Source organism: Pelodiscus sinensis, chromosome 6, assembly GCF_049634645.1.
Source record: "Pelodiscus sinensis isolate JC-2024 chromosome 6, ASM4963464v1, whole genome shotgun sequence".
NCBI lineage: Eukaryota > Metazoa > Chordata > Testudines > Trionychidae > Pelodiscus > Pelodiscus sinensis.
The window spans coordinates 40,950,787-40,973,767 of NC_134716.1; the positions used below are offsets into that span (position 1 = coordinate 40,950,787).

General features: G+C 42.8%; 1 protein-coding gene across 6 annotated transcripts in view; it reads left to right on the plus strand.

The window, feature by feature from the left end:
* Positions 1-22,981, plus strand: part of NTRK2 (neurotrophic receptor tyrosine kinase 2) — a 292,046-nt gene that overhangs the window by 10,094 nt on the left and 258,971 nt on the right. For all 6 annotated transcript variants that reach the window (XM_075931775.1, XM_075931774.1, XM_075931776.1 and 3 more), the window contains 2 exons: positions 18,752-18,826; positions 19,112-19,183. In XM_075931775.1, the coding sequence (XP_075787890.1) occupies positions 18,752-18,826; positions 19,112-19,183 (147 nt within the window). The remainder of the gene's footprint in view (positions 1-18,751; positions 18,827-19,111; positions 19,184-22,981) is intronic.

The window sequence follows — 22,981 nt, forward strand, 5'->3', positions numbered from 1 at the left end:
GGGCCTTGGATAACATCATGAAATGCAAGACACTACTACCACTATGAATTAAAAGGTTGGAGGATTAGGACAATCTATTCTGGATTTTCTGGAAGGGATAAATCCAGGTAAATGTTTAGCTGCCTCTTTCAGGTACCAAATACACCCTGACACAGAACAAGTCTATACTACAGCGCTACGTTACCAGAGCTGCATTGCTGTAGTATTTTTGGTGAAGATGCTCTGTGCTGATGAGAGACCTGCCGTCAGAATAATTACTTCACCTCAGTGAGTTGCGTAAGTTATGTTGGCAGGAAAGCCTCTCCTGCTGACGAAGTGCCTGAGTGGACAGGGTGAAACTTGGAGGAGAGGAGGAAAGGAGGCTTTTTAACACCTTTGAGTGACATCAGTGATGGGCAACCTCGCTAGTGAATGGGCCGCATGAGTGGCCCTCCTTCATCTCAATGGGTTGAAAGGTTGTTGTAACCAAGATGGTTTCCTGAGATTGGGTAGTTTTGCTAACAGCACTTGCGCCATGTGCCAATTGAACCATAGTGGCACTTGGACTGGATGCAGACGGAGCACTCAGCTCTCACAGTCACTGATTTACATGCACGTGACTTACATGCACGTCACTTTTGTAATACTAGTAGGAAGAAAACTACATGAACAGAAACCAGAGGAAGATGGCAACACTGTGGGCAACGGTAAACAAAATTCCACACAAAAAACCCCAATAGACTGTATATAGCCCACAGGCTGCCTGCCAGGCTATGTCTACACTGCTGGCTTTTGCTGGCAGAGAGTATGCTAATGAAGTGCTCATTAGCAAGTTCTCGTGCTTCATTAGCATAATCTCTACCTGAGGCTTTTTGTGCAAGAGGTTTTTGTGCAAAAACTAGCAGTGTAGACGGATGCATTTTGTGCAAAACCCCCCTTTTGTGCAAGATCTTTATACCTCCTTTTTTGAAGCATAAGGATCTTGCACAAAAAGGTTTTTTGCACAAAACAGATCTGTCTACACTGCTAGTTTTTGCACAAAAACCTCTTGCGCAAAAAGCCTCGGGCAGAGATTATGCAAATGAAACATGAGAAGTTGCTAATGAGCGCTTCATTAGCATACTCTCTGCCAGCAAAAGCCAGCAGTGTAGACATAGCCCCACTGAATTAGATCAAATTAAGCAGCAGTGTAGACAGGCCCACAGTGTGACTGTAACTGCTGGCAGGTAGATTTGAACCTGGGGCCTCTAAAACTTAATATAGGAGCTGCTACAGCATGAGTTATAAAGCCCACTGGCACTCAGCTTAGATTGTAGAGCTCAGTCATTCTTATCTCTTGCTGTAAGTGACCTAAGTTTTACTACATGGGACAGTGACCATGTATTACACAAACACTGTTAATTACATGAACACTGTTAAATCTTTGAGTTAGAACCTTTTCTCCTAACGAAGTGTGTGGATGCCGCAGTCCTTATATATTTTCAAATAAGAATTAATGTGTTTATTGCACTCTGTAGGAGATGGAATGTTCCTACAAGGGGTTGGGAGAACCTGTGCATATTCTCCTTTGTTCTAACTTGTTCCTATACATTGAGGCAGATCATCCTGAAAGGGAGCAGAATGTGACAGAATGCTGCCTTTGATGTGGCAAATTGAAGGAGCCTTCAGAGCTCCGTTAAGCAGTAAAGAGGCAGGAATTTCAAACAGAGAGGGGGAAAGGACAGCCAGACACCCCACTAGCTCTTCTCAAGCTAGTGTGCTGACGATAGCAATGAAAGGGCAATATTGCTAAGATTTGTATGGGTTCTGACTGAATTATTTTTAGTTGAGCTTGCAAACGTCTTACAATCAAGTTGGTGGCTTTTATGTCTCTCTATAGTGCAATAATTTTTGAACTTTGCATCTGATCAATTCCAGAATTTCTGGTGATGCCCTTGGTATCAATGGACAGAACTTTTCTGATTTTTGGAAAACTGGAAAATGAAAAGAGAGAGAATGGGGAAGATCCCATCCCTTGATTAACATGGAGAGATCAATAGATCAAACCACAGCTGATTAATGGCATCCATTAACACCTTCCAGCATAACAATATCACTGCACATCTCTGCCTGTCCTCCCAATGGAGTTTAAGGCAGAGTGGCAGGAGAGAATGGGAAGGCATGGAGGAACTGGGCCATTGTGTGTGGAGGGAGAGAGGCTGGGGATCCATGATACAGGGGAAGGGTGGAAGGATCCTAGAATTGGTATAAATGGGGGGGGGGGGGGGCGGACAGACATCCCCTGGCATCAGGGAAAGGAGTACTTGGGGTGCACAGACAGTCCATGGTTTGGGAGGAAAATGGATGATGGTGGTATGAGGAGGAGGTAAGGAGGGTACATAGAATCCCTGACATAGGGCTGGGGAGAATGTTGGATCCTGGAAAGGAAGGAAGGGGGAATGAGAAGTATGCAGAACCCAATAGGGGTGGAGATCGGGGGAGCTTGATATGAGGTAAGGGGAACACAGCCCCTGGCATGAGAAGTAGATGGGGATGGTAGAAATAGAATGAGGCACACAGAGCTGCTGGCATGAGGGGAGAATGGGAAACTCAGGTGTAGGATTTGGAGGCTTCGGGGCAAATATAGGACCTCATGGCAGGAGGGGATTGACAAGTGGTGATGGACATTTGAGGTCACAAAACCGTCAGTGTCAATATGAGAGGGCACACAAGTCCAAGGTGTAAGGGACGGGATGTGGGAAGTTGCAGGTAGTCTCTGAGATAGAGGGGGATGGAAGAGTGGCCCACAGGGAGCATGGGAGGGGATGGAGGGTTCAGATTAACTTGGTGTGTGCAATAAGCTCAGCCTACACAAGCTCCCTAAATCCCTAAGGGTATGTCTACACTACAAAGTTAATTCGAACTAACGCCTGTTAGTTCGAATTAACTTTCATAGGCGCTACACTAGCGCTCCGCTAGTTCGAACTAGGTAAACCTCATTTTACGAGGACTAAGCCTAGTTCGAACTTACTAGTTCGAATTAAGGGGTGTGTAGCCCCTTAATTCGAACTAGTGGGAGGCTAGCCCTCCCCAGCTTTCCCTAGTGGCCACTCTGGCCAACACCAGGGAAACTCTATTGCCCCCCTCCCGGCCCCGGACCTCTTAAAGGGGCACAGGCTGGCTACGGTGCCCATGCCAGGTGCAAGCCTGCCAGCACCCAGCTAGCAGACCCTGCACCTGGCACGGCTCGAGCCAGCCACCCGATGCCCCCCAACCCTCCCCCTCTTCCCGGGACCAGGCTGGCGACTCATGGGAGCTTGCCCGGGACCGCAAGAGGCGGGCACCCGCCTGGGCTAGTGCGGACATCGTGGACCTCGTCCACGATCTCCGCACTAGGCACAGGAAAGTGGCCGTCTAGGACAGGAGAGCTGCCAGCCTGGCCACCCAGGAGCAGGTGTGCATGAAAATCAAGGTGGTCCACTGAGACCTCTGACCCTGAGAGCCCTGAGCTTACAATGGCCGTACTGGATCAGACCAAAGGTCCATCTAGCCCAGTAGCCTGTCTGCCGACAGCGGCCAACCCTAGGGACCCTGGAGGGGATGGACCGAAGACAGTGACCAAGCCATTTGTCTCGTGCCATCCCTCTCCAGCCTTCCACAAACTTTGGGCAGGGACACCACTCCTACCCCCTGGCTAATACCACTTCATGGACCCAACCTCCATCACTTTATCTCACTTCTTTAAACTCTGTTCTAGTTCTAGCCTTCACAGCCTCCTGCAGCAAGGAGTTCCACAGGTTGACTCTTTGATTTGTGAAGAACAACTTTCTGTTACTAGTTTGAAGCCTGCTACCCATTCCTTTACTTTGGTGTCCTCTAGTCCTTCTATTATGGGAACTAATGAAGAACTTTTCTTGATGCACCCTCTCCACCCCACTCATGCTTTTATAGACCTCTATCCTATCCCCCCTCAGTCTCCTCTTTTCTAAACTGAAAAGTGCCAGTCTCTTTAGCCTCTCTTCATATGGGACCTGTTCCAAACCTCTGATCATTTTAGTTGCCCTCCCCTCTCCCACCCTCTCTCTTCCCCCTCCCACCTCCTTTTCCCAGTCTCCCCGAGTTTTGTTCAATAAAGAGAGATTCTATTTTTGACTACACGTTTTCTTTATTTTGTACATCAGGAAGGGGGGCTAGGAAAGGGTAAGTGGTGAGTGAGGAATGGGGTACGAGCCCCTGATGGGGAGGACTGGGCTGGCTCTGCGGGCTTCTGGAGGTGGAAGCTCTCTTGCAGCCCCCCAATTGCCCCCTCTCCCGAGATGGCAGCCTGCGGAAAGTTCAGCCGGTCTGATGGCCGAGTGCTGTGATGTGCCCAGTGTGGGTACTCCGGGCACTCCAAGCCAGGACTGCTTTGCAAGCGGGGAACCCCTGAGAACTGTCTGTCCGGGGTGGGGGTTGGGTCCCGTTAAGCACAGCCCTCGGCTAGCCTGAGGCAGCAGCTCCATGCTCTAAGTCCTCATCTGACGTCCTGCCGGCACTGCTTCCGGCCATCCTTAACCCCGGTTCAGGGTCCACTAAATGTGGACATGCTAGTTCGAATTAGCAAAATGCTAATTCGAACTAGTTTTTTAGTCTGGATCCGTTAGTTCGAATTACCTTAGTTTGAATTAACTAATTCGAACTAAGTTAGTTCGAATTAGCGCTGTAGTGTAGACGTACCCTAAGTGATCTTAGTTTAAAAATGAATTTGAGAAAATTAATGTGCATACGCTGACCCTGATCCTGCAAACACACATGCACATGCTTAACTTTATGTCTGTGAGTAGCCTTGTTCACTGGAACTATTTATTGTCACTAAATCAAGTACCAGCGTAACTGTTTGGCAGATTAGGCCTCATGCAAACTCTGTTAATACACCTTAGGGTGCAGAACTGGCCTGAGCCATTCCGGTGCCCCAGGCAGACATTCTAATTGTGCCCGGGTTGGAGGAGGGTGCATGCACAGTCCCAACCCTCGCCTGGCCTGGCAGCACCGTGCGGCACCCCTTACAATCATGGTGCCCCGGGCAGCTGCCCGGCTAGCTTACCCCTTAATCCATCCCCGTTAGGGTGTGTTTTAAGAGCTGTGTAAATCCTCTGGGTTCAATCCAATTGTGGAGTTTCCACAAATATTTGGAGTCACCTTAAGTTTGCACTAGGGTGTGCCAGTTCTGAAGTGGAAAACATTTGGGCTAGATAGAAATTGGTTTTCTCATAGCTGACCTTCATTCAAATCAGTGGAAGTGGGCATGCTACAGGTTCCAAAGGTGTTCACAGAATTTCTGGAGATAGAAGTTAGATGACTGGCTATCTCCCTGCAATCAATCCCTGCTTGGGGGTTTGGGGGCTGGTATAGCTGTACAATGGGCATCTCTCTCAGAAACCAGTACTGTGCTTTTACTGGGGTGAACCCTCCTTGCTGGCACAGATATGCTTCTGGGGGAGGGAGAAAAGTGTACTCACCTGCTGTAGAGGTTAAATATGTCTAGTTGTACCTTTTAAAGTTCTGTTTATCCTAAATATGTTCTTACTATTTGCAAAACTACAGTACAGGTTTCACCCTCCAAATCCAGGATTCTCTCATCTAGCAACATCTGTGGTCTGGCATGACCATGGATGTTCCTGGATGAGAGAGTGCTGGGACAGAAGTGCCAACAGCTGGGAACCCAGTGCAACCCTGCGAGTCTGCTAGCAGTGGGGCCGCAGCAGCCTCAGTGGAGCATGATTGGGACTGTCTGCTGCCCAGCAGCGGGGCCAGGACCGCAGCAGCTCGAGGGGAAGCCTGGCCAGGCTGCATCAGCCCAGGAGGTGGCGATGACGGTGGCAGCACTAGAATCTGCATCTGGCGGTGGAGTTGGGGCTGTGTTTGGAAGTGTGTCTGGACCTGCTTGGGTGGCAGTGGAGCCGGGATTGATCCACAGACAGCCCAGCTGAGTTGAAGGAGTTGGCAGTGGGAAGGGGCAGCAGGCTGAGGGATTGATGTCAGGGGATCTCCCCTTGTCCTACAAATTCCCTCATCCGGGACCAGTCAGGTCCTGAGGGTGCTGGACAAGAGAGTTCCAACCTAGGGATGTAATAGTGTAGTCTATTAACTGACTAACAAAAGCGTATAGGTTAATGCTATAGACTACACGCATTTTGCCCCCCCCCCCGAATCAGTAAATTTTTTAGCAGCTGGCCAGCAGCCCAGCTCAGTTCTGGCTCACACTGGGTCCGGGTCCTACCACCACTGTGGCTCTGCATTTAAAGTGTATTAGGAGCCAGGCAGTCTGGCTTAGTTCTGGTTCGTGTTGGGTCCGGGAGCTCAAACTCCTGCCTCCCCCCCTGGACAGGGGCTGTTGCCAGCTTGTACTGCTGCATCTTTATCAGAGGTAGCAGCTCAGGACAACTAGCAGTCGGTTCACAAGAGGAGCTGTTTTTTAAACTTGCCCCCCTTGTGGACTAGCTCCTGCCTGGCACCCCATGCTGCTGCCGCCCCCAGGGACTATAAAATAGTCGCCTAACTGATAAGAATTTATGAAGTTACTCACCTATTCAATTAACTGGTACTTAACATCCCTAGTCCAACCTGTAATAGCAAAGACGGCCATCTTGGATTAAAGTTCCACAGGTTTTAATTTCTGTCTATCACATCCATTTTTAAATGCTGTATTTACTCTCATAACAGTGGCAGCTCCTCCTTGTGCCTCAAAGCATGCTTGAAAATATTGTTACTATTTTTATTTCTGCATTCTTTTTACTGTGTTTTTGTTAGACTCTGCCTGAAAAGCAGAAAAGCTTCAGAAGAGCAAGAAAATCTGACAGAAATGTTGCATCAAGTGTGCAATATGCTTAAATGCCTCAGATACAGGGTTCTGCTTGCCAGCAGTGTGCTATATCATGAGAATTACCAATGCTTTTCCATTCTGATTGATAGGGAAAGGGCAGTCGTGTGGTTTTAAGGAATAGGCTATAGGGCAGGAATTTTGGGTTCAGTTCCTGGTTCTACAACACACTTTGTTGTTGATTGGGAGGTGCTCAGGTTCTAGAGTAAGTGATAGTTTACAGGTAGATGGAATTACAAAGGCCAATTTTAATGTGGTGCAATTGATACTGTATTATTATTTAGTGTTTGGCTTGTGATGATTAACTGAAGTGCAACTTTAGTTTTGGTCAGTGTGGGGTGCCACACTGGAGGGGGAAGGAGTGCTGAGAATAGATTTATGATGGAGAGCTTGATTTTCAGGTGATCTGGTGGCATGCAATCCCACCTCTCAGCTTCTAGAATCAGGACTATATTTGTATTGCTCTTACTTATTAAAGCACTCTTTGTTATGTGCCTCTTATGTTAAGCCTCTAACTCTTACTTTAAACCTCACTTATTTGAAGGAGACAGAAAAAAAATAAGTCTGCAACTTCATTCTTGTTTTGACTTTGTCCTTATCCACCAAACTCACAAAGATGAAGTACCCATTGCCTCACAAGGTCAGACAATCTTCGCTTAACTTATTCCATATGCTAGTGAGCAGGTAGAAAGGCAATAGTACAAAACTATTTTAGGTCAAGTGACCCTGTCTCTGAACTGCAGTTTGGTAATCCAAGCGTGTAATTATATATTTTCCAATGTTTTATTTGTTTTATTACCGTATCTAAAGATTATAAAATATTTTGCAATCCATTTATTTGTTATTATTTATTTTATTTAGAATTAATTATGACAGCATGTCTGGCTCTGCCCAGGCCACAACTTACAGTACATAGCCTACTACTGTGAAGTCTAGAAGAAAGAAATAACACATTGGGTTTAAAATTAATGTTATATTCTAAATCAGGTTATTGGGCCTAGTCTTGTTGTGTGGTTGACTGGGAGCATAATACAGCTTGTTTCACTCCTATTTGCTCTTTCATGACTAAGGCCTAGATTCCCTCAATGTATTTTATTTGCAGTCAATGGGATTCTATGCAGACTCAGGCTACGTCTAGACTGCCCTGCTTTTCCGGGATACCGAAAGAAGCCCAGAAAAACAATGCTGCGACCAAGGAAAGCATCCGTTTTTTTGGAAAAATTTTCTAAAAAGTAGATGTGCTCTTTCGCCATCCCTGTAAACCTCATTTTATGAGGAATAAGGAATGTGCTGAAAGAGTACTTTTTTCCAAAATTTGGTGCTGTGTAAACATGCCAAATTTCATGAAAGCTTATTTTGACAGTAAAGTGGAAAAAGATATGCAATTTGCATACCGCAAATTGCGTTTCTTTTTCCGACTTACCTTTGCAGTGTAGACCTAGCCTCAGGAGTCCACTCATACAAAATAGGATTCCGGGTGGGGGCTCAACTCTAGTGGTTATTCATAAATGTTATCTCTTTTTCCAACTTTGTCTCACTTCTTTTTGTATCTCTTAATCCACAGCAAAAGTTGCTCTCAGAAAAATAGGTTTAAGGGCTTTTTAATTTTTTTTTAATTGAAGTTAGATTTCAACCCCTGTGTTGAAAACCATTCAATTTAAAGCTGCTCTTTCACCCATTATTAATGCAACTGTTTTATTTATGACAATGAAAACAAATTGCAGGCAATAGCTCTGGGGGCCACATCCTGCCATCAGAGTCCCATATATTTCTGAGAGCATAATTTAGATCATGCTGCTTAATAACATACAGCCACATCCTGGAAATGAGTACACTGTATGCTCTGAATAGTGCCACTGGGACAGATTCCTAAGCCCTAAACTGTGGTAGCTGCTATTGCCACAACAATCTATCGTTAGTTCTAGCAGCAGCTCTTCATTTTTCTGTGCCTGTCACAGCCCTCGCTATCACATGGGATTTCATTCATACCTATCATTTACCAATTTTGAAGATAAAATAACTGAGAGTTTGTAAAAGGTCACTTACCTGTAGGCTGAGTTGGGATTGGAATCTGGAGGTCTAATACAGCAAAGTCTCTTCCTGTTTGTTTCACTGTCTTTCAGAAGGTGCTCGTGTGACCAAAATTAATCATGTGTTGTTTTGTATCACCATGTAGCAACTAATCACATGTAATGGTTCATAACTTTACTACTTCTGTGATAAGAGAGTCTGCTCTTTAGTTAGGCTTTTGCCATGAGAGCTTCAGTCCCCTGCAAATGATCCAAACAGAAGTGGTGTTACATTTGGCGGTGCTGTCTGTAACCACAAGACCGCATTCTGCTCCCAGGGCCAGGAATAGAGAAGCCCTGTGCGTGGTGCTATCTTACAAATACTTATGTGACCCACTCAAAATGTATTTTGTGTCTCCTTCTGCATGGTGGTCCACATATAAGGTAACAACATGCATTACCTTACTGGTTATTCCTACAGCTGAAATAGGTTGATTTGTGCTGTAGATTGGAAAGATGTATGTGCAAACCCTCTTCATACTAAGAGCAAGTATAAGGACATGGACATCATTTTGGGAGTGGTTTTATATTTCAAAACATTTGTCTATAAAATGAATTTAGATGTGCTAATATTTGGGTTTTTCTTTTATCTTAGCATTTTTATTAGTAGTAATTGGCAAATAGGAGTGGTCCCTTTAAGAACAAGATGTGACAGACTTAGTTTGTACAAAACTGAAAGCACTATGTGGGAGATTTTGCCTGTGAGTCCAAGAGAGTGGAAGATCCTGTCTGTGCAAGCTTAGAAGGATCAGAACACTATTAAATAAACTTGCCAAAAAGTAAACCTCATTATTGAAAATATAACATTAGCAATTTTGGGAGACAAGATGCCTGTGGGCATTGGTAATGAGCTAGAGAGCCTTTCATCTGAAGGTCACCAGTTTGAATCCAGCTCAACTCAGCCAAGATTAAAAGTTGTTTCCTTCTGATGGATCTTCTACACTACAGACTTTTGCTGCTGCAAGTTACATCAGCATAAGCCACTGCAATTAGTGTCTTGCTTGTGCATGTGCATACTTGGTGTCTGGCATTAATACTGTGTGTACTGACCAGGAGTGCTTGTTTCAATGCATAGTGAAGTGCAAGGGGGAAGTTATGAGTGTGCAACTTGCCACCATCCAGTGCACTTTTTGGGAAGTCAGTGCACAGTATGGCAGAAAGGATTCACGCTGAGACTGCAAGCGGAAGTTCCATCATGCAACTTTCTCCATCCCATAATGCCATATCCAGCCTGTAATTTCAATGCCAATTTGTAAAATCCCATGCATGTGCTCGGGACTTGTCGCTGTCCACCATCTCTGACAGAAGCAAGGAGCCTGCACAGCTCTGCTCTATTGAAATGAGTGTTGCAAACACAGAATGCAGACGCCTATGGTATTTTCAGAGCTGCAAGAAGAGCCACAGAGAATAGAATGATTTCCTAGCGGTCTGGTTGCTCTGAGGCATAGTGAGAACCAAGTCAAAGTTGCTGTTGACAATCATGGAGCAACTGCTGATGGCAGAGTGCAGCTTCTAGGCCCAAGGGGGAAAAAACACACTGACTGACGGGGTTGCTTTGTAATACTGGTTTGATATGATGAGCAGTGGCTGCAGAACTTTCATATGTGCAGGGCCACTTTTCTGGATCTGTATGCTGAGCTTTCTCTAGTTCTGCAGTGTAGCGATACCAAAATGAGAACTGAACTGACAGCGGGGAATCAAGCGGTGATCGTACTGTTGAACCTTACAATGCCAGCTTGCTACTGGTCCGTGGGAAATCATTTTAGACTTGGTGAATCCACTTTGGAAGCTATTGTCCATGCAAGCATGCAGGAATGTTGATTGTCTTCTGCTATAGTGTACTGTGACTCTGAGCAATATGCAGGACATAACACATAGCTTTGTGGCATTGGGGGCCCTGAACTGTGGTGGAGTGGTAGAATGCAAACATATACTTACTTTGGCACTTTGCCCACCAAGTACAATAGAAAGGACTCCTTTTCTGTGGTTATGCAAGTGTCAATAGATCAGTGGGGTTGCTTCATTGACATTGGTGGTGTCTGATCAGGGAAGGCACGTGGCAGCCTCATCTTTAAGAACACAGGATAAGCAGGTACTTTCCCCCCGGCTGGTGGATTACCACTGGCAATGTTGAAATGCCAGTAGTGATCCTGGAGGACCGAGGACCCAACTTATTCCTTGTTCCCTTGGCTCATGAAGCTGTACACAGGCCACTTCAAGAGCACCCAAGATAGATTCAGCTACCAGCTCAGCAGGTGCAGAATGAGAATCGAATTAGGGATGTTAAATTGTAATTGACTAATTGAATACTCGATGCATTTTGCATCGACTATTCAATTAGTCTATAGGGCGCCTCTGCCCTTGAAGTGTAGAAACAGCCCTAGGGCTGTTGCTACACTTTAAAAGTGAAAGCGCCGCGTGGAGCCCAGGGTCAGCGGGGGGAAGGGGCGAGGGACACTCCCCCGCTGATCCCAGGCTCTGTGCGGCACTGCCGCTTTGAAACGCTGCAGGGAGTCTGGGGCCAGCTGGGGTGTCTCCAGCAGGGGCGGATATAGGTCAGGGCGAGCGGGGAGGCCGCCTCGGGCCCCGTGCTTCAAGAAGCCCCGCGCATGCGCCATGGCGCCACCACACATGCGCCATGGCAAAGGGGGGCCCCGCAAAATTGTGCTGCCCTGGGCCCCGCGAAATGGTCATCTTCCCCTGGTCTCCAGGCTGCACATGGCATTTCAAAGCAGCAGTGTTGCATGGAGCCTGGGGTCAGTGGGGGAGTTCCCCGCTGATCCTGAACTCCATAGGGTGCTACTGCTTTGAAACGCCGCTTGCAGCCTAAGGACACCCCAGGTGGCACCAGGCTACATGCAGCATTTCAAAGCAACAGCACCGTGTGGAACATGGTGTTTGGTCCCAGGCTCCATGTGGCTCTGCCACTTTGAAGTACTCCCTCCCTCCCCCCTTGCTGCCTCTTTCTGATAGAGGCAGCAAGTGTGGGGGGGGGAGGGAGAAGGGGGAGAACTGACTAGTCAACTAGCCCGTCACATCCCTAAGTTGAATGTGCTTTTAATAGGCTGAAGGGGCACAGGTGTGGTTTACTCACAGGATGGGAACTCAGTGAGAAAAATATCCCAATGATAATAATTGCTTCATGTGTCCTGCATAATAACTGTGAAGCAAAGGGGGGGGGAAGTTGCCTACTGAGTTTGAACAAAATGACACAAGGACTGTCCGAAGAGCTCAGAGTGGAGTGGTAAGGCTCAGTAAGGCTGTGGAAGAGCACTTTAACAACAAACCACAGTAATGCGTCCCGGTTTACTGTGCTCTACTTGAACCTATCGTATGGGGGCCTTTTCGGAATTGAATGGTGCTTGGTGTACATCTACGAATGTAACATTGACAGTGCCATTTTAGTTTTATGGTGCTTTCTGTATATTTATGATTATTACGCTTGGCCCTCTGAGTTCTGTCACGGTGTGCATCAAAAAGTAAATGGTTTTTTTTTCAGTACTGCTAGGCACCCAGAAGCTTATATTGAGAACTAATAAAGATGAATTATTTTCCAAAGAATAGATTTATATTAAGTAATGAAAACACTTGAAAAAATTCAGCTCAAGTTAAAGCAAAGACCTTAACACCTTAATATATTTCTGGAAATGGAAGGAACATTCGTGTGTGTTAGCTACTCATACGACAACTGTGATTCTCACAGGTCAGTGCATGTGAGGCTGTGGCTTTCCTTAATGTTCCCTGGTCTGGCATGGCAGGGATGGGGATGCAGCCCCTGGTGCTTCCTGGATTGGTGAGGGGGTGTAGGAAGGAATACAATGGAGTTATCCATAGACTGCATAGGGAGGTGAGCCTATGTATCGAGTCTGTAGGTCCACAAGAGTCTAGAGCATCTAAAGAAGCCTCATTATATCTTGGTGCTTCTCCCTCTCCTCTTCCTCATAGGACTCCTGAGCCTTTCACTTCTACACTCATTCCTTCTCCATACAGTCTGCAATGTTAATCTCCCAGGCTCTCTCTTCAGATTTTGAGGCAGCACTGGCTTGCAGGATCTCTCAGAACATGTTATCTCAAGTCCCTCGCCATCTGCCTCAAGTGTGCTAGGGGTATGGAAAGGGAACCCCCTCAAGGCTGCAACAGCAGCAGCAGCTACAGATAACACATATAAAACTATTCTTGTCAATACAGTTACAACAGAAAGTTTCAGGAGTTATCCGTGTGAGTCTGTATCTGCAAACGCAAGAAGGAGTCCAGTGGCACCTTAAAGACTAGCACATTTATTTGTGCAGAAGCTTTCCTGGGTAAAAACCACTTTGTCAGATGCACCTCCTCGTTGTTACAACAGAGAGTAAAAGTTAAGATTCAGAACTCCTTTCCCTTGCTCCCCTAAAGTTTTAAACAAGACATGCCGATTTACACTTCTGTTTCAGAATGCTTGTGCACGGCACCTGACATAGCAAATGTTGCCCACCAGGGATGAGAGATACAAGGAGCTGAATTTGCTTGATTGGATCTTTGGTTGGGAGCTGCAGTAAATAGCACGGGCTTCAGGGAAGTGCTGGCCACGGCTTCTCGCAGCTTTGATTGGTTGGGAACACAGAATCACAGCCACTGGAAAAGCTGTATGGGACCAGGCCTTTGGACAGTCAACATCAGCAAAATGTCTTGCAGCTTGCCATCAGATTACCCTGATGCACCAAAAGCCAAAGGTTGCCAACACCTGCTTTAGGGTTTTGTACCGATGCCTATTGCACCAGCAGATAAACAAGGGTGGCCATGGCAGTGGGCTTCTTTGAGCGTCTGTCTCATCTCTTTTTCCACTGAGGGTTGTTTCTCAAGAACTGGGGTGGTTAGTATGGTGAATTTTAATTCTGTTAACACTGCTGTCAACCAAATAAATACTTTGGAGCAGGCTCAGTCCTTCATATTTATAAAGGAACTGCTGTCTGTCTGTCTATGTATTTTAACTTAAGACAAGTGTCATGATATGGGAGCATTTTCTAGGTATTACATCTAATTAGGAGTCTGATCCTGCACCTAGAGATTCCCTGTTTGAGTAGGAGTTGCATTATTGAAACATGTATTTGAAACTTGACAGTTTTGGTGGATCGTACAAATATTTTCTTCATATTCAATCCATGTGCATTCACACCTCTGGAGTCTTGCTTTTGAGACTTCACTTCAAAGGAACTCAAAATGCAACTCATTTGAAAGTGCCTGGTTTCATCTCGTATGTCACATTTGCACGTCACGTGATTTTCATGCATACCCATAAATCAGACCAGGTTTGCTGAAATGGTTCATAAATGTCAGCAAATCTTGTGATGAACCTTTACTGACATTTGAGTTTGTAACAAAATAGGACATTGGGGAGCTTTGTGTGGTTTACCATTTCATACATCTCGAGTGCAAAAGCAATCTTCTAATGCAGACTAGACACATATTTGACTTGTCAATCTACAATGAGGTTCATCAAGTCTAATTCAAGGTCTAGAGTGCTCTGCTGTTCTCCCAAAAGGACTGGATGAAAAGAAATAACCCGTGGTAAAAGTTCTCCTGAAGCCTAGAAACTCGCGAATGACTTGTTCACTAGGGAATGTTTATTCATGTTGTTTTCAAAACCTTCCCTCCTCAGTATGACCCAAAGTTTGTGGTTTTTTATTTTTTCAGCTTTTAGACTTAGGAAAGGAATATGAAAATATAACATTAGAAAATTAAGAATGAATCCTTTTTTTCTGACCTGGTTAAATGCAAAAGAATCAAAATGGTTTTAAATTCTGTGAGCATGAAAATAATATATTTTTCATGAAAGAATAAAAAAAGTATTGTTTGCATGCTCACGTAATTTAGACATGCTTCAGTTGATTTTCTGCATTTTTCCCCAAATATTTCACCTTTGTGTTGAGCAGGAGCTTGTTACATTCTGGTTCAAAAACAAAATCTTTGAGAAAGTTACAAGTCTTTGATCATAGGATTTAAAATGGGCTTGCAATAGTGAAATATAAGTATGTGATGTTATGCAATTTGAATCGTGTTGAGACAAACAACTTAATGTGGATTGAAATATGAAATCAGTCTGAAATGCAATTCTGAATGTCTTTATCGGAATTAATAGGCCTCATAATGGCCACAGGGAGATGAAATTAGAGGTCTGGAAGCAACTATTGTTAACTGATGAATCATTCCAGTAGGAGAGAAATCTGGTTGTAGTATGTTCCAAGGAATTGTGTTGCTGACTGTTTAGGATTCAGTTTGGAGCTGTAATTGGTATATGTGTTCTGATTGGTTAATATCTTTCAAAACCTCAATATTGTTGTAATATGCTGTGGTACACAATGGTAGCTTCTGACTTATCACATGACTTCAGCCAATCATAGAGTACGGGTATTTTTCTCGTATGCTGCACTGATAAATGTTCAATTAAGAGAAAGGATGAGTATTTTTAAGGGCTGGCAAGTACATTACATTTCTCAACATCGCCCACTGACTTTCAGAGCTTTTAGGAGTATTAATATATGATGATAAGTAGCATCAAGGTAGAGCAGTTGTGAAGATGGTAAAAATAGTCTTCAGTCAAATAAGAGCTTTTATTTCAAACCTCTCTGTGACTTAAACAAAGGATTTATCTTATAGACTTCCCCTCCTAGTATATGTGCTACCGTAGCCATATCTCTTTCTCTCATCTATGAAATAGATTTGAAGATTTAATCAAATAAAATGTTAAGCAAAAGATAAAATAGGCAGTAAGAGGACACAACGTTTTTATGGTTAGCTTCAACAGCCCATTCTGCCTCTCTTGCCCCTGAACTGAGCAGCAGGTTGTGATGATTTGAGCCATTGTTATTCTTGCTCTGTCAAAGCAGTGAGTTTTGCTGCTGCTAAGCTGTGTGTCAGCTGTCTGGCACAGCAGCTCATCTGCCTTGACAGCAAACTCTTCAGGTCTCTCCCACTCTTATCTTGCCCTTGAAGGTAACAGTCAGTGAAGGCCAATTCTCCAAATTCCCTCTCATTGGACACTCACAGAATTTATTAATTTTGCTGCCTCCAAAGAGACAGAGCACACGATAACCTGTTAGGTTATCTGAAGACTTATATTTCTCTTCAATTTAACAGCACTGAGAAATGCTCTTGTAATAAACAAGACTAAGTTTTATTAACAAACAGAGGTGTAAATAATTTCAAATAAGTGAGAAAGAGAGAGAGAAGGTTACAAAGAAAACAAAACGTGCCTTCTAGTATCTAAAACTTAACTTTAGCAAGTTACAATTTTTGTCTAAGCAAGATTCTCATCTATATTCAGTTCTCAGAGATTTCAATCCCCTGGGTTAAAACAGGCCCCTACACAGGAATTTCTGTGTGGGGGTGCTTTTTTTGTAAATGTGGACCGCAAGGGTGTGAATGCATCCCCTATGGTCCTCCAAGTAAGCGGGAAAATCAGCCCCAGCTTTCCCTTGGTTGGCCAGAACATAGAGGAGGGAGGCTCAGGCAGCACTGTTCCTGCCTTCCCTGGGCTGTCTGGAACATGCTTATTTGGGAGACCATAGAGAGGTGCTTTCCCACCCGTTAGCACACACACCCCACCCCGCGGATGGGCCTGGTTGAAAGACTCACTTTTCTCAGTTTTCAAGGTCTTGTTTTCCTCTCAGCTGATGGATTGTCATTTCCCCCACAGCTGACGGATGGTCATTTCCCCCACTTGCTACTTTGATGGCTTTGGATACCTTATATGTAAATGTACTCCTATTGTTTCTGGTCTCACTTTGCTCGGTTTACATTGGAGACAGTCAAGCAGGTGAAACAACATTAATTTGTCTGGGGCAGGCTGGGGTTATGCACTGGTTGCCACTCCTATTTTAAGAACATATTTTCCAACACATATCTGTTATTCTTTAAACACCACCCTACAAATATCCCACAAAAACAGTAGTGACCAGAAAGCTATCTGTTTTCATATGAAACCTTACATGCTGCCTTTTAGATACAGATCATGACAACAGTGTGTTGAAGCAATGAGTGTATCAAATCTGATATGAGTAAAGGTATAGTGTGCCCTCTGCCAGTTGGCACTGGGGGGCTTGCAAGGTCTCACAGATAGAGGAAGATTCTAAATGACATCCCCTCTCCTGCTTGAGTGAATGGGAATGGGAACATAAGAGTGGCCATACTGGGTCAGACCAAAGATCTATCTGGCCTAGTATCCTGTCTGCCGACTGGCCAATGCCAACTGCCCCAGAGGGAATGAACAGAACAGGTAAATATCAAGCAATCCATCCTCTATGGCTCATTTCCAGCTTCTGCCAAACTGGGTTGGGACCCAATTCCTGCCTATCCTGGCTAATAGCCATTGATGGACCTATCCTCCATGAATTTATCTTGCTCTTTTTTTAATCCTGTTATAGTCTTGGACTTCGCAACATCCTCTGGCAAGGAACTCCATAGGTTGACTGTGCATTGCCTGAAAAAGTACTTCCTTTTGGTTACTTTAAACCTGTTGCCTATTCATTTCATTTGATAACCCCTAGTGCTCATGTTATGGGAAGGAATAAGTAACTCTTATTTATTCACTTTTTCCATAGCAGTCATGATTTTATAAGCATCTAACATTTCCTCCCTTAGTTGTCTCTTTTCCAAGCTGAAAAGTCCAAGTCTTATTAGTCTCTCCTCATATCAGATCAGGAAGATCAAGCTGATGACTCTCAAATGGGAGGATTTTATTATCCATCATCTTTAATATGTTATTTCATTGTTTTTGGATTGGCCTTTAATGAGTTCCGCGAGTTTAAATCAGATTGGCTTATAAAATCCATGGAATAATAAGATTTTTTTATTATTAATTCACAATGGCTTTAGTGTGCTACACTTATCCCAAAAAATCCTGCAGAGCCATCACTGTCATTTGATACTCATATCAGCTACACTGGTGACACATAAAGAGATGCCTGGGGTATAGTAGGGTTGTCTGATGCTTTTGATCTATCATGATCCTTTCTCCTTCTGGGGAGCTATATTCAGCTGGGGCTCATTTTATGCATAATACAACCAAGAATGATTACTTAGTTTTGTTTTTCGATTGTACTGTAGTATGGAATAAATACATCTCCAGCTAAATAGGATAGGCAGGGATAAAAACAGCTTAATGAATGATGATTTTAAATGTATGCAGTATTAACAAACTAGGGCCCGACTCTCCATTTGTGTACAATTTACATCAAGTGAGGGGCAGGCTTTTTTGTTGTGCAAAAGTAATGAGCTAGGAAAGAGCAGGTTTCAGTGAAAGTGGCATTATAAAGAAATTTTATGTATCACCTGATGAGTGTAGAGATCCCCCTCTCTGTGTATGATGTTTTTCCCTGAGTAAAAATTAAATGTTCAGGCGGCCAATTAAATACTTGGGAAGAAATATTTTACCTTGCAGACACAAGCACTACAAGTGCATGTAGACTGAAGCTGTTCAGGAATCTTCATAATCTTTTACATTTCTCCTATAAACAATGCCGGGGACAATTTAAATAACAGAGAGAAGTACTGGAGCTGCTCTCTTCACTTGTCTATTAACTTCGATTTTTATCTGCTTTGGTTTAACTATCCAATCTTTAGATACTTACTGATGCTCTGTCTCCCACCTCCCTCAATTTTTCTTCCCTTCCCCCTACCCTTCCCCTCTCCTATTTATATCGGGTGTGCAGATCCCAAACTCATAACTCTGGTCATCTGAAGAAGTGCCCATGAAAGCTCATGATACCATCTATGTGTTTTGTTAGTCTATAAAGTGCTATCAGACCATTTATTTTTTTTCTGTAATAGACTAACTTGGCTACCCCTTGAAGTTTCTTCACTTGCTGTTTCTGTTTTGTTTTTTCTATAGTTACATTGCAAACCAGCGGAAGTTAGAAAGTATCAATAACAATGAAGTTGGACTTTATGTTGGACTGAAAAATCTGTGAGTATCTGACCATACTATCTTTGTTTAACATTCATATTTTTAGTTTTTCTTACAGTAGGATCTATAGACCCAGTCAGTGAAAAGGGCCTAATTGTACTGGATGCAGTACAAACATGAATTTAAAAATATAGTTGTTGTCCCAAAGAGGTTACAATTTAATTAATTATAATGATCTAGGTTAATTGTAATCCCAAATCTTATTCTAATCATTATTACTATTTATCAATCCACTTTATTTTAACTGACCAACACTAATGATTTTAACATTATATGTTTTCACAGAACCGTGGTGGATTCAGGTTTAAAGTTTGTGTCCCGTCAGGCATTTCTGAAAAACACCAACCTGCAGTACATGTGAGTCAGAAAAACTCATGTTTTATAGGTCAGAAATGCCCAGACCTTGTTACTTCTGATCGCTTTCCTTTCTCGTTTTCCTGGTATAAAGTGTTTTAAATAGAGGCACATAAGGATCTTTCGTTAATAACTTTGGCATGAAAGTGGAAAGTATTATAAGCAAGGGGGAAGAGGGCAGCCTGTTAATTTTGTTGTGCTGGATCATTTCCCTTTGGACCTGGCAAAGGATGAGTAGTCCAAAGTCCTCACTGAAAACAACTCAGAAACATAATCAGCTCAGTTTATTTTTTGTTGGTTTGATTACATCTCGTTGAAGCAGATAGTTGCCATTCATTTTCGACTTGTGTACACACTGTGTTAATCTGCACAGAAGAGGTCTGAATTCTAGTTCACATCAGCATATCATGCACTAACTAATCCATGTAGATTCTGCTATTGTACACTAAAAGTTCCCTGGAATGTAATCATGTCTGGGACCAAGTTAACAGACACAAACGGTCTTTTAGCATGTGCCAGCAGACCAATTTGAGTGTGATATAGTGGTGAGCAGAATTTACACTCCCCTAGGGTACATCTAGACTATAAGCCTCTTTTGAAAGAGGCTTTTTTGAAAGATTCTTTTGAAAAAGCCTCTTTCAAAAGAGAGCGTCTAGACTGCAACCACTTCTTTCGAAAAAGCGAGCTGATTTTTTGAAAGAGAGCACCCAGGAAATCTGGAGGCTCTCTTTCGAAAAAGCCCTGTTTTCATTCAAAAACTCCTTTTTTCAAAAGAGAACTTTCGAAAAAAGGCATTCTTCCTCATAAAATGAGGTTTACCGCGGTCAAAAAACCCGCTGCGTTCTTTCAATTTAATTTTGAAAGAACGCGGCGGCTGTCTAGATGAAGGGGAAGTTTTTCGGAAAAAGACTACTTTTTTTGAAAAAACCCTGGTGTCTAGAAACACCTCTAGTGCAGACCTATATATACATAGCGTAGACAACACCATTAAGAAACGTAGTGCTGAACTCACTCCTCCTTCTCACATTTAGGATTGTGGTCCCAGTTCTACAAGGTGCTGAAATTTTCATCAGGGCTTAGAATATTCCATGAACTCTAGTTCAACAAAGCATTCAAAAGTAAGTGCTTAAGTCTATCACTATTCAGCAAAGCTCTTAAACACCTTCTTAACTTTAAACGTGTATGAGTGAATCAGTAAGGCTATGTCTACATTGCACCGTAGTTTGAAATAAGATATGCAATTTTAACTATGCAAATTGCGCATCTTATTTCGATTTTATTTTGAAATAGCTTATTTCACAGACAGTGCCAAATTTTGAAATAATCTGCTATTCCGAAACGTCCTTCACTCCTCATGGAATGAGGTTTACAGGGACGTCGGAATAGCGAGCCCGAAATAACGGGTTTGCTGTGAAGACGTGGGATCGCTATTTCGGGATATGCTGGTATCCTGAAAGAGCATTGCAGTGTATATGTAGCCTGAGAGCCAAGCACAGGCATTAAATTAAGCAGGTGATTGATTGAGTGCTTTGTGTAATAGTGATAAATAGCTGAATTGGGCTATGACTGAATGCTGTTAAACTATAATAAATTCCTTTCTGCACTTTTGCTTTCCAAGAAAAAATATGTTATAGGAGGATAAAATGAATAGTAATTTAAGAACAAAATTCATGTGATATTTCAATTTGCTGGCAGCAGTAGTAGTCTGTTATCTCTTATGTTGTCCAACTATGAGAGAGCAAATGTAACACATATTTTACAGGCATGTTAAATTATTTCATCTAGTCATTAATGTAACAAATTGCTTTGATCCGAGCTCATACCCATGCAAAGCCACATAAAATCATATAAAGTAAGAGCTATTCGCTGGATATATACTTGCTTTTCCTGTGACAATTGGTCTTTTACAAGTTGGATTAATAATATTGACAAATGTGTAAAAAGCTTACCTAAGACTAAAAAAGATTAGACGCTTCGGGGGTAGCCGAGTTAGTCTGTACAGTTTGTTGTCGTTGTTTTTAAAAAGATTAGTTAGTGTCACTTGTTATAGTTACAATAGCTGAGCCAATGTGACAGCAATTAGCATGAAAATAGTTCTGCCTATGTCTCCACTTGTGTTTTCTGTAGAAAAATTAATTTGTGTGTTCTTTTCATGATTAATGAAAAAAAATTAAAAATTCTCCACAAGCCTATTGCTTCAATGCCTGGGACCACTGAAATTTGGTGACAAAGCTTCTACTGACGTCCCTGGGACTAGGATGCACCCTGAAATGGACAATAAAAATTCTGAAAAACTGAAATCAGTCCCATTTAATGCACAGTAACCTCAGCAACAGAATAAGGAAAATCTGACATTTCATTTGAAAGCAAATTGGAGCTTGTGCAGGTTTTTTTTTACAAACAAACATTCTTATGAAGATTAATATTAATTGTGTGAACTTTAATTTTGCCACTCAAATATTATGGCTGTAATCCTTTCACTGGTGAATTTTCTGAATGCAGTTATAAGACTTCATTAAAAATAAATACCGTATTCTTACAGCATAAACAATAATAGCATATAATAATATCAGATGCTAAGGAATCTATTAACACTGAATTCTTTAAATGCTTTTTGGCATTAACTTCTTTCCAGGCCAAACCTCTGTAGCCAAAATGCCTTTCTACAATTGATGTATGATGATTAAGGTTCAGTAATAATGTAAACAACAGAAAGTGAAATGCTCCAATAGATATCATTTAAATGTAATTAATAGCCTGGTTAGTTTAATTCTGGTATTCTCATTGACCTTAGACTCAAATTACTCAACAATCACCTTTAAAAGCTATTAAATAGTACTGTTTTAGCAATCCTGTAATTTATAATCTCAGCAGCAGCTAACAATATTTTTAATAGACCTGTTTAATGCACTTATTTTATATTATATTAATACCTTTAACTGTAGGAAAAAAGGTCACCAGTAGTGAATATTTCCTAAAACATTAAAAAGCCATTGTCATGTACCAAGAATGTACATAACTGCCTGCATTTTATATATATTCAAATCTACCTTGGTATTTTTAGTGTGCTGTTACTGCAGTATCTGACTTGATTAGATTAAGAAAAGAGACCTAGGTTATCTATATGTTATCTAATACCAACCGAACTATAGCCTGTTCCCTTTGTGTAAATACAGTTTAACACCATTTATCTCTTTATAGCTGGTTGAGATTGGCCTCAGGCTCCTTGCTAGAGTTGACCTTGAACAGCTAAATTGAGGTTAATGTTCATAGGAGACTGGTGCCTGCCGGGAGTGGGGGACGGACAAGGGGGTGCAAGATGCAGGCAGGGCCATTCAGAGGAACAGGAAGGGCACAAGGGGGGCACCCCATTTAGCAATTAGAGTTTTGGTAGATGCACCTTTCAAGGGCTACCATGAATCACTCATGTTAATGGTAGAGCCCTGTAAATCTGTAGATATCCGTTTTATATTCATGGGTGTCTGCATCCACGGATATGGATGTGGATATCTGTGGCTCATTTTAGCAGATACCGATACAGATGTGGATACTCATTTTATATCTAGAGCCCTCCGAATCAGTGGATATCTGCTTTATATCTATGGGTATGAGCATCTGTGGATGTGGATGTGGGTGTAGATATCTGTGGCTTATTTTTACAGATATGGATGTGAATGATGATGCAAATTTTGTATCTGTGCAGGTTTCTACTAACTTGTGTCTGCACTAAGGAGAAGTTTGTGGTTAGGTTGGGATTAGCAGAGACATGTTTAGTAACAGGGAGCTGATCTGATTTTTTTG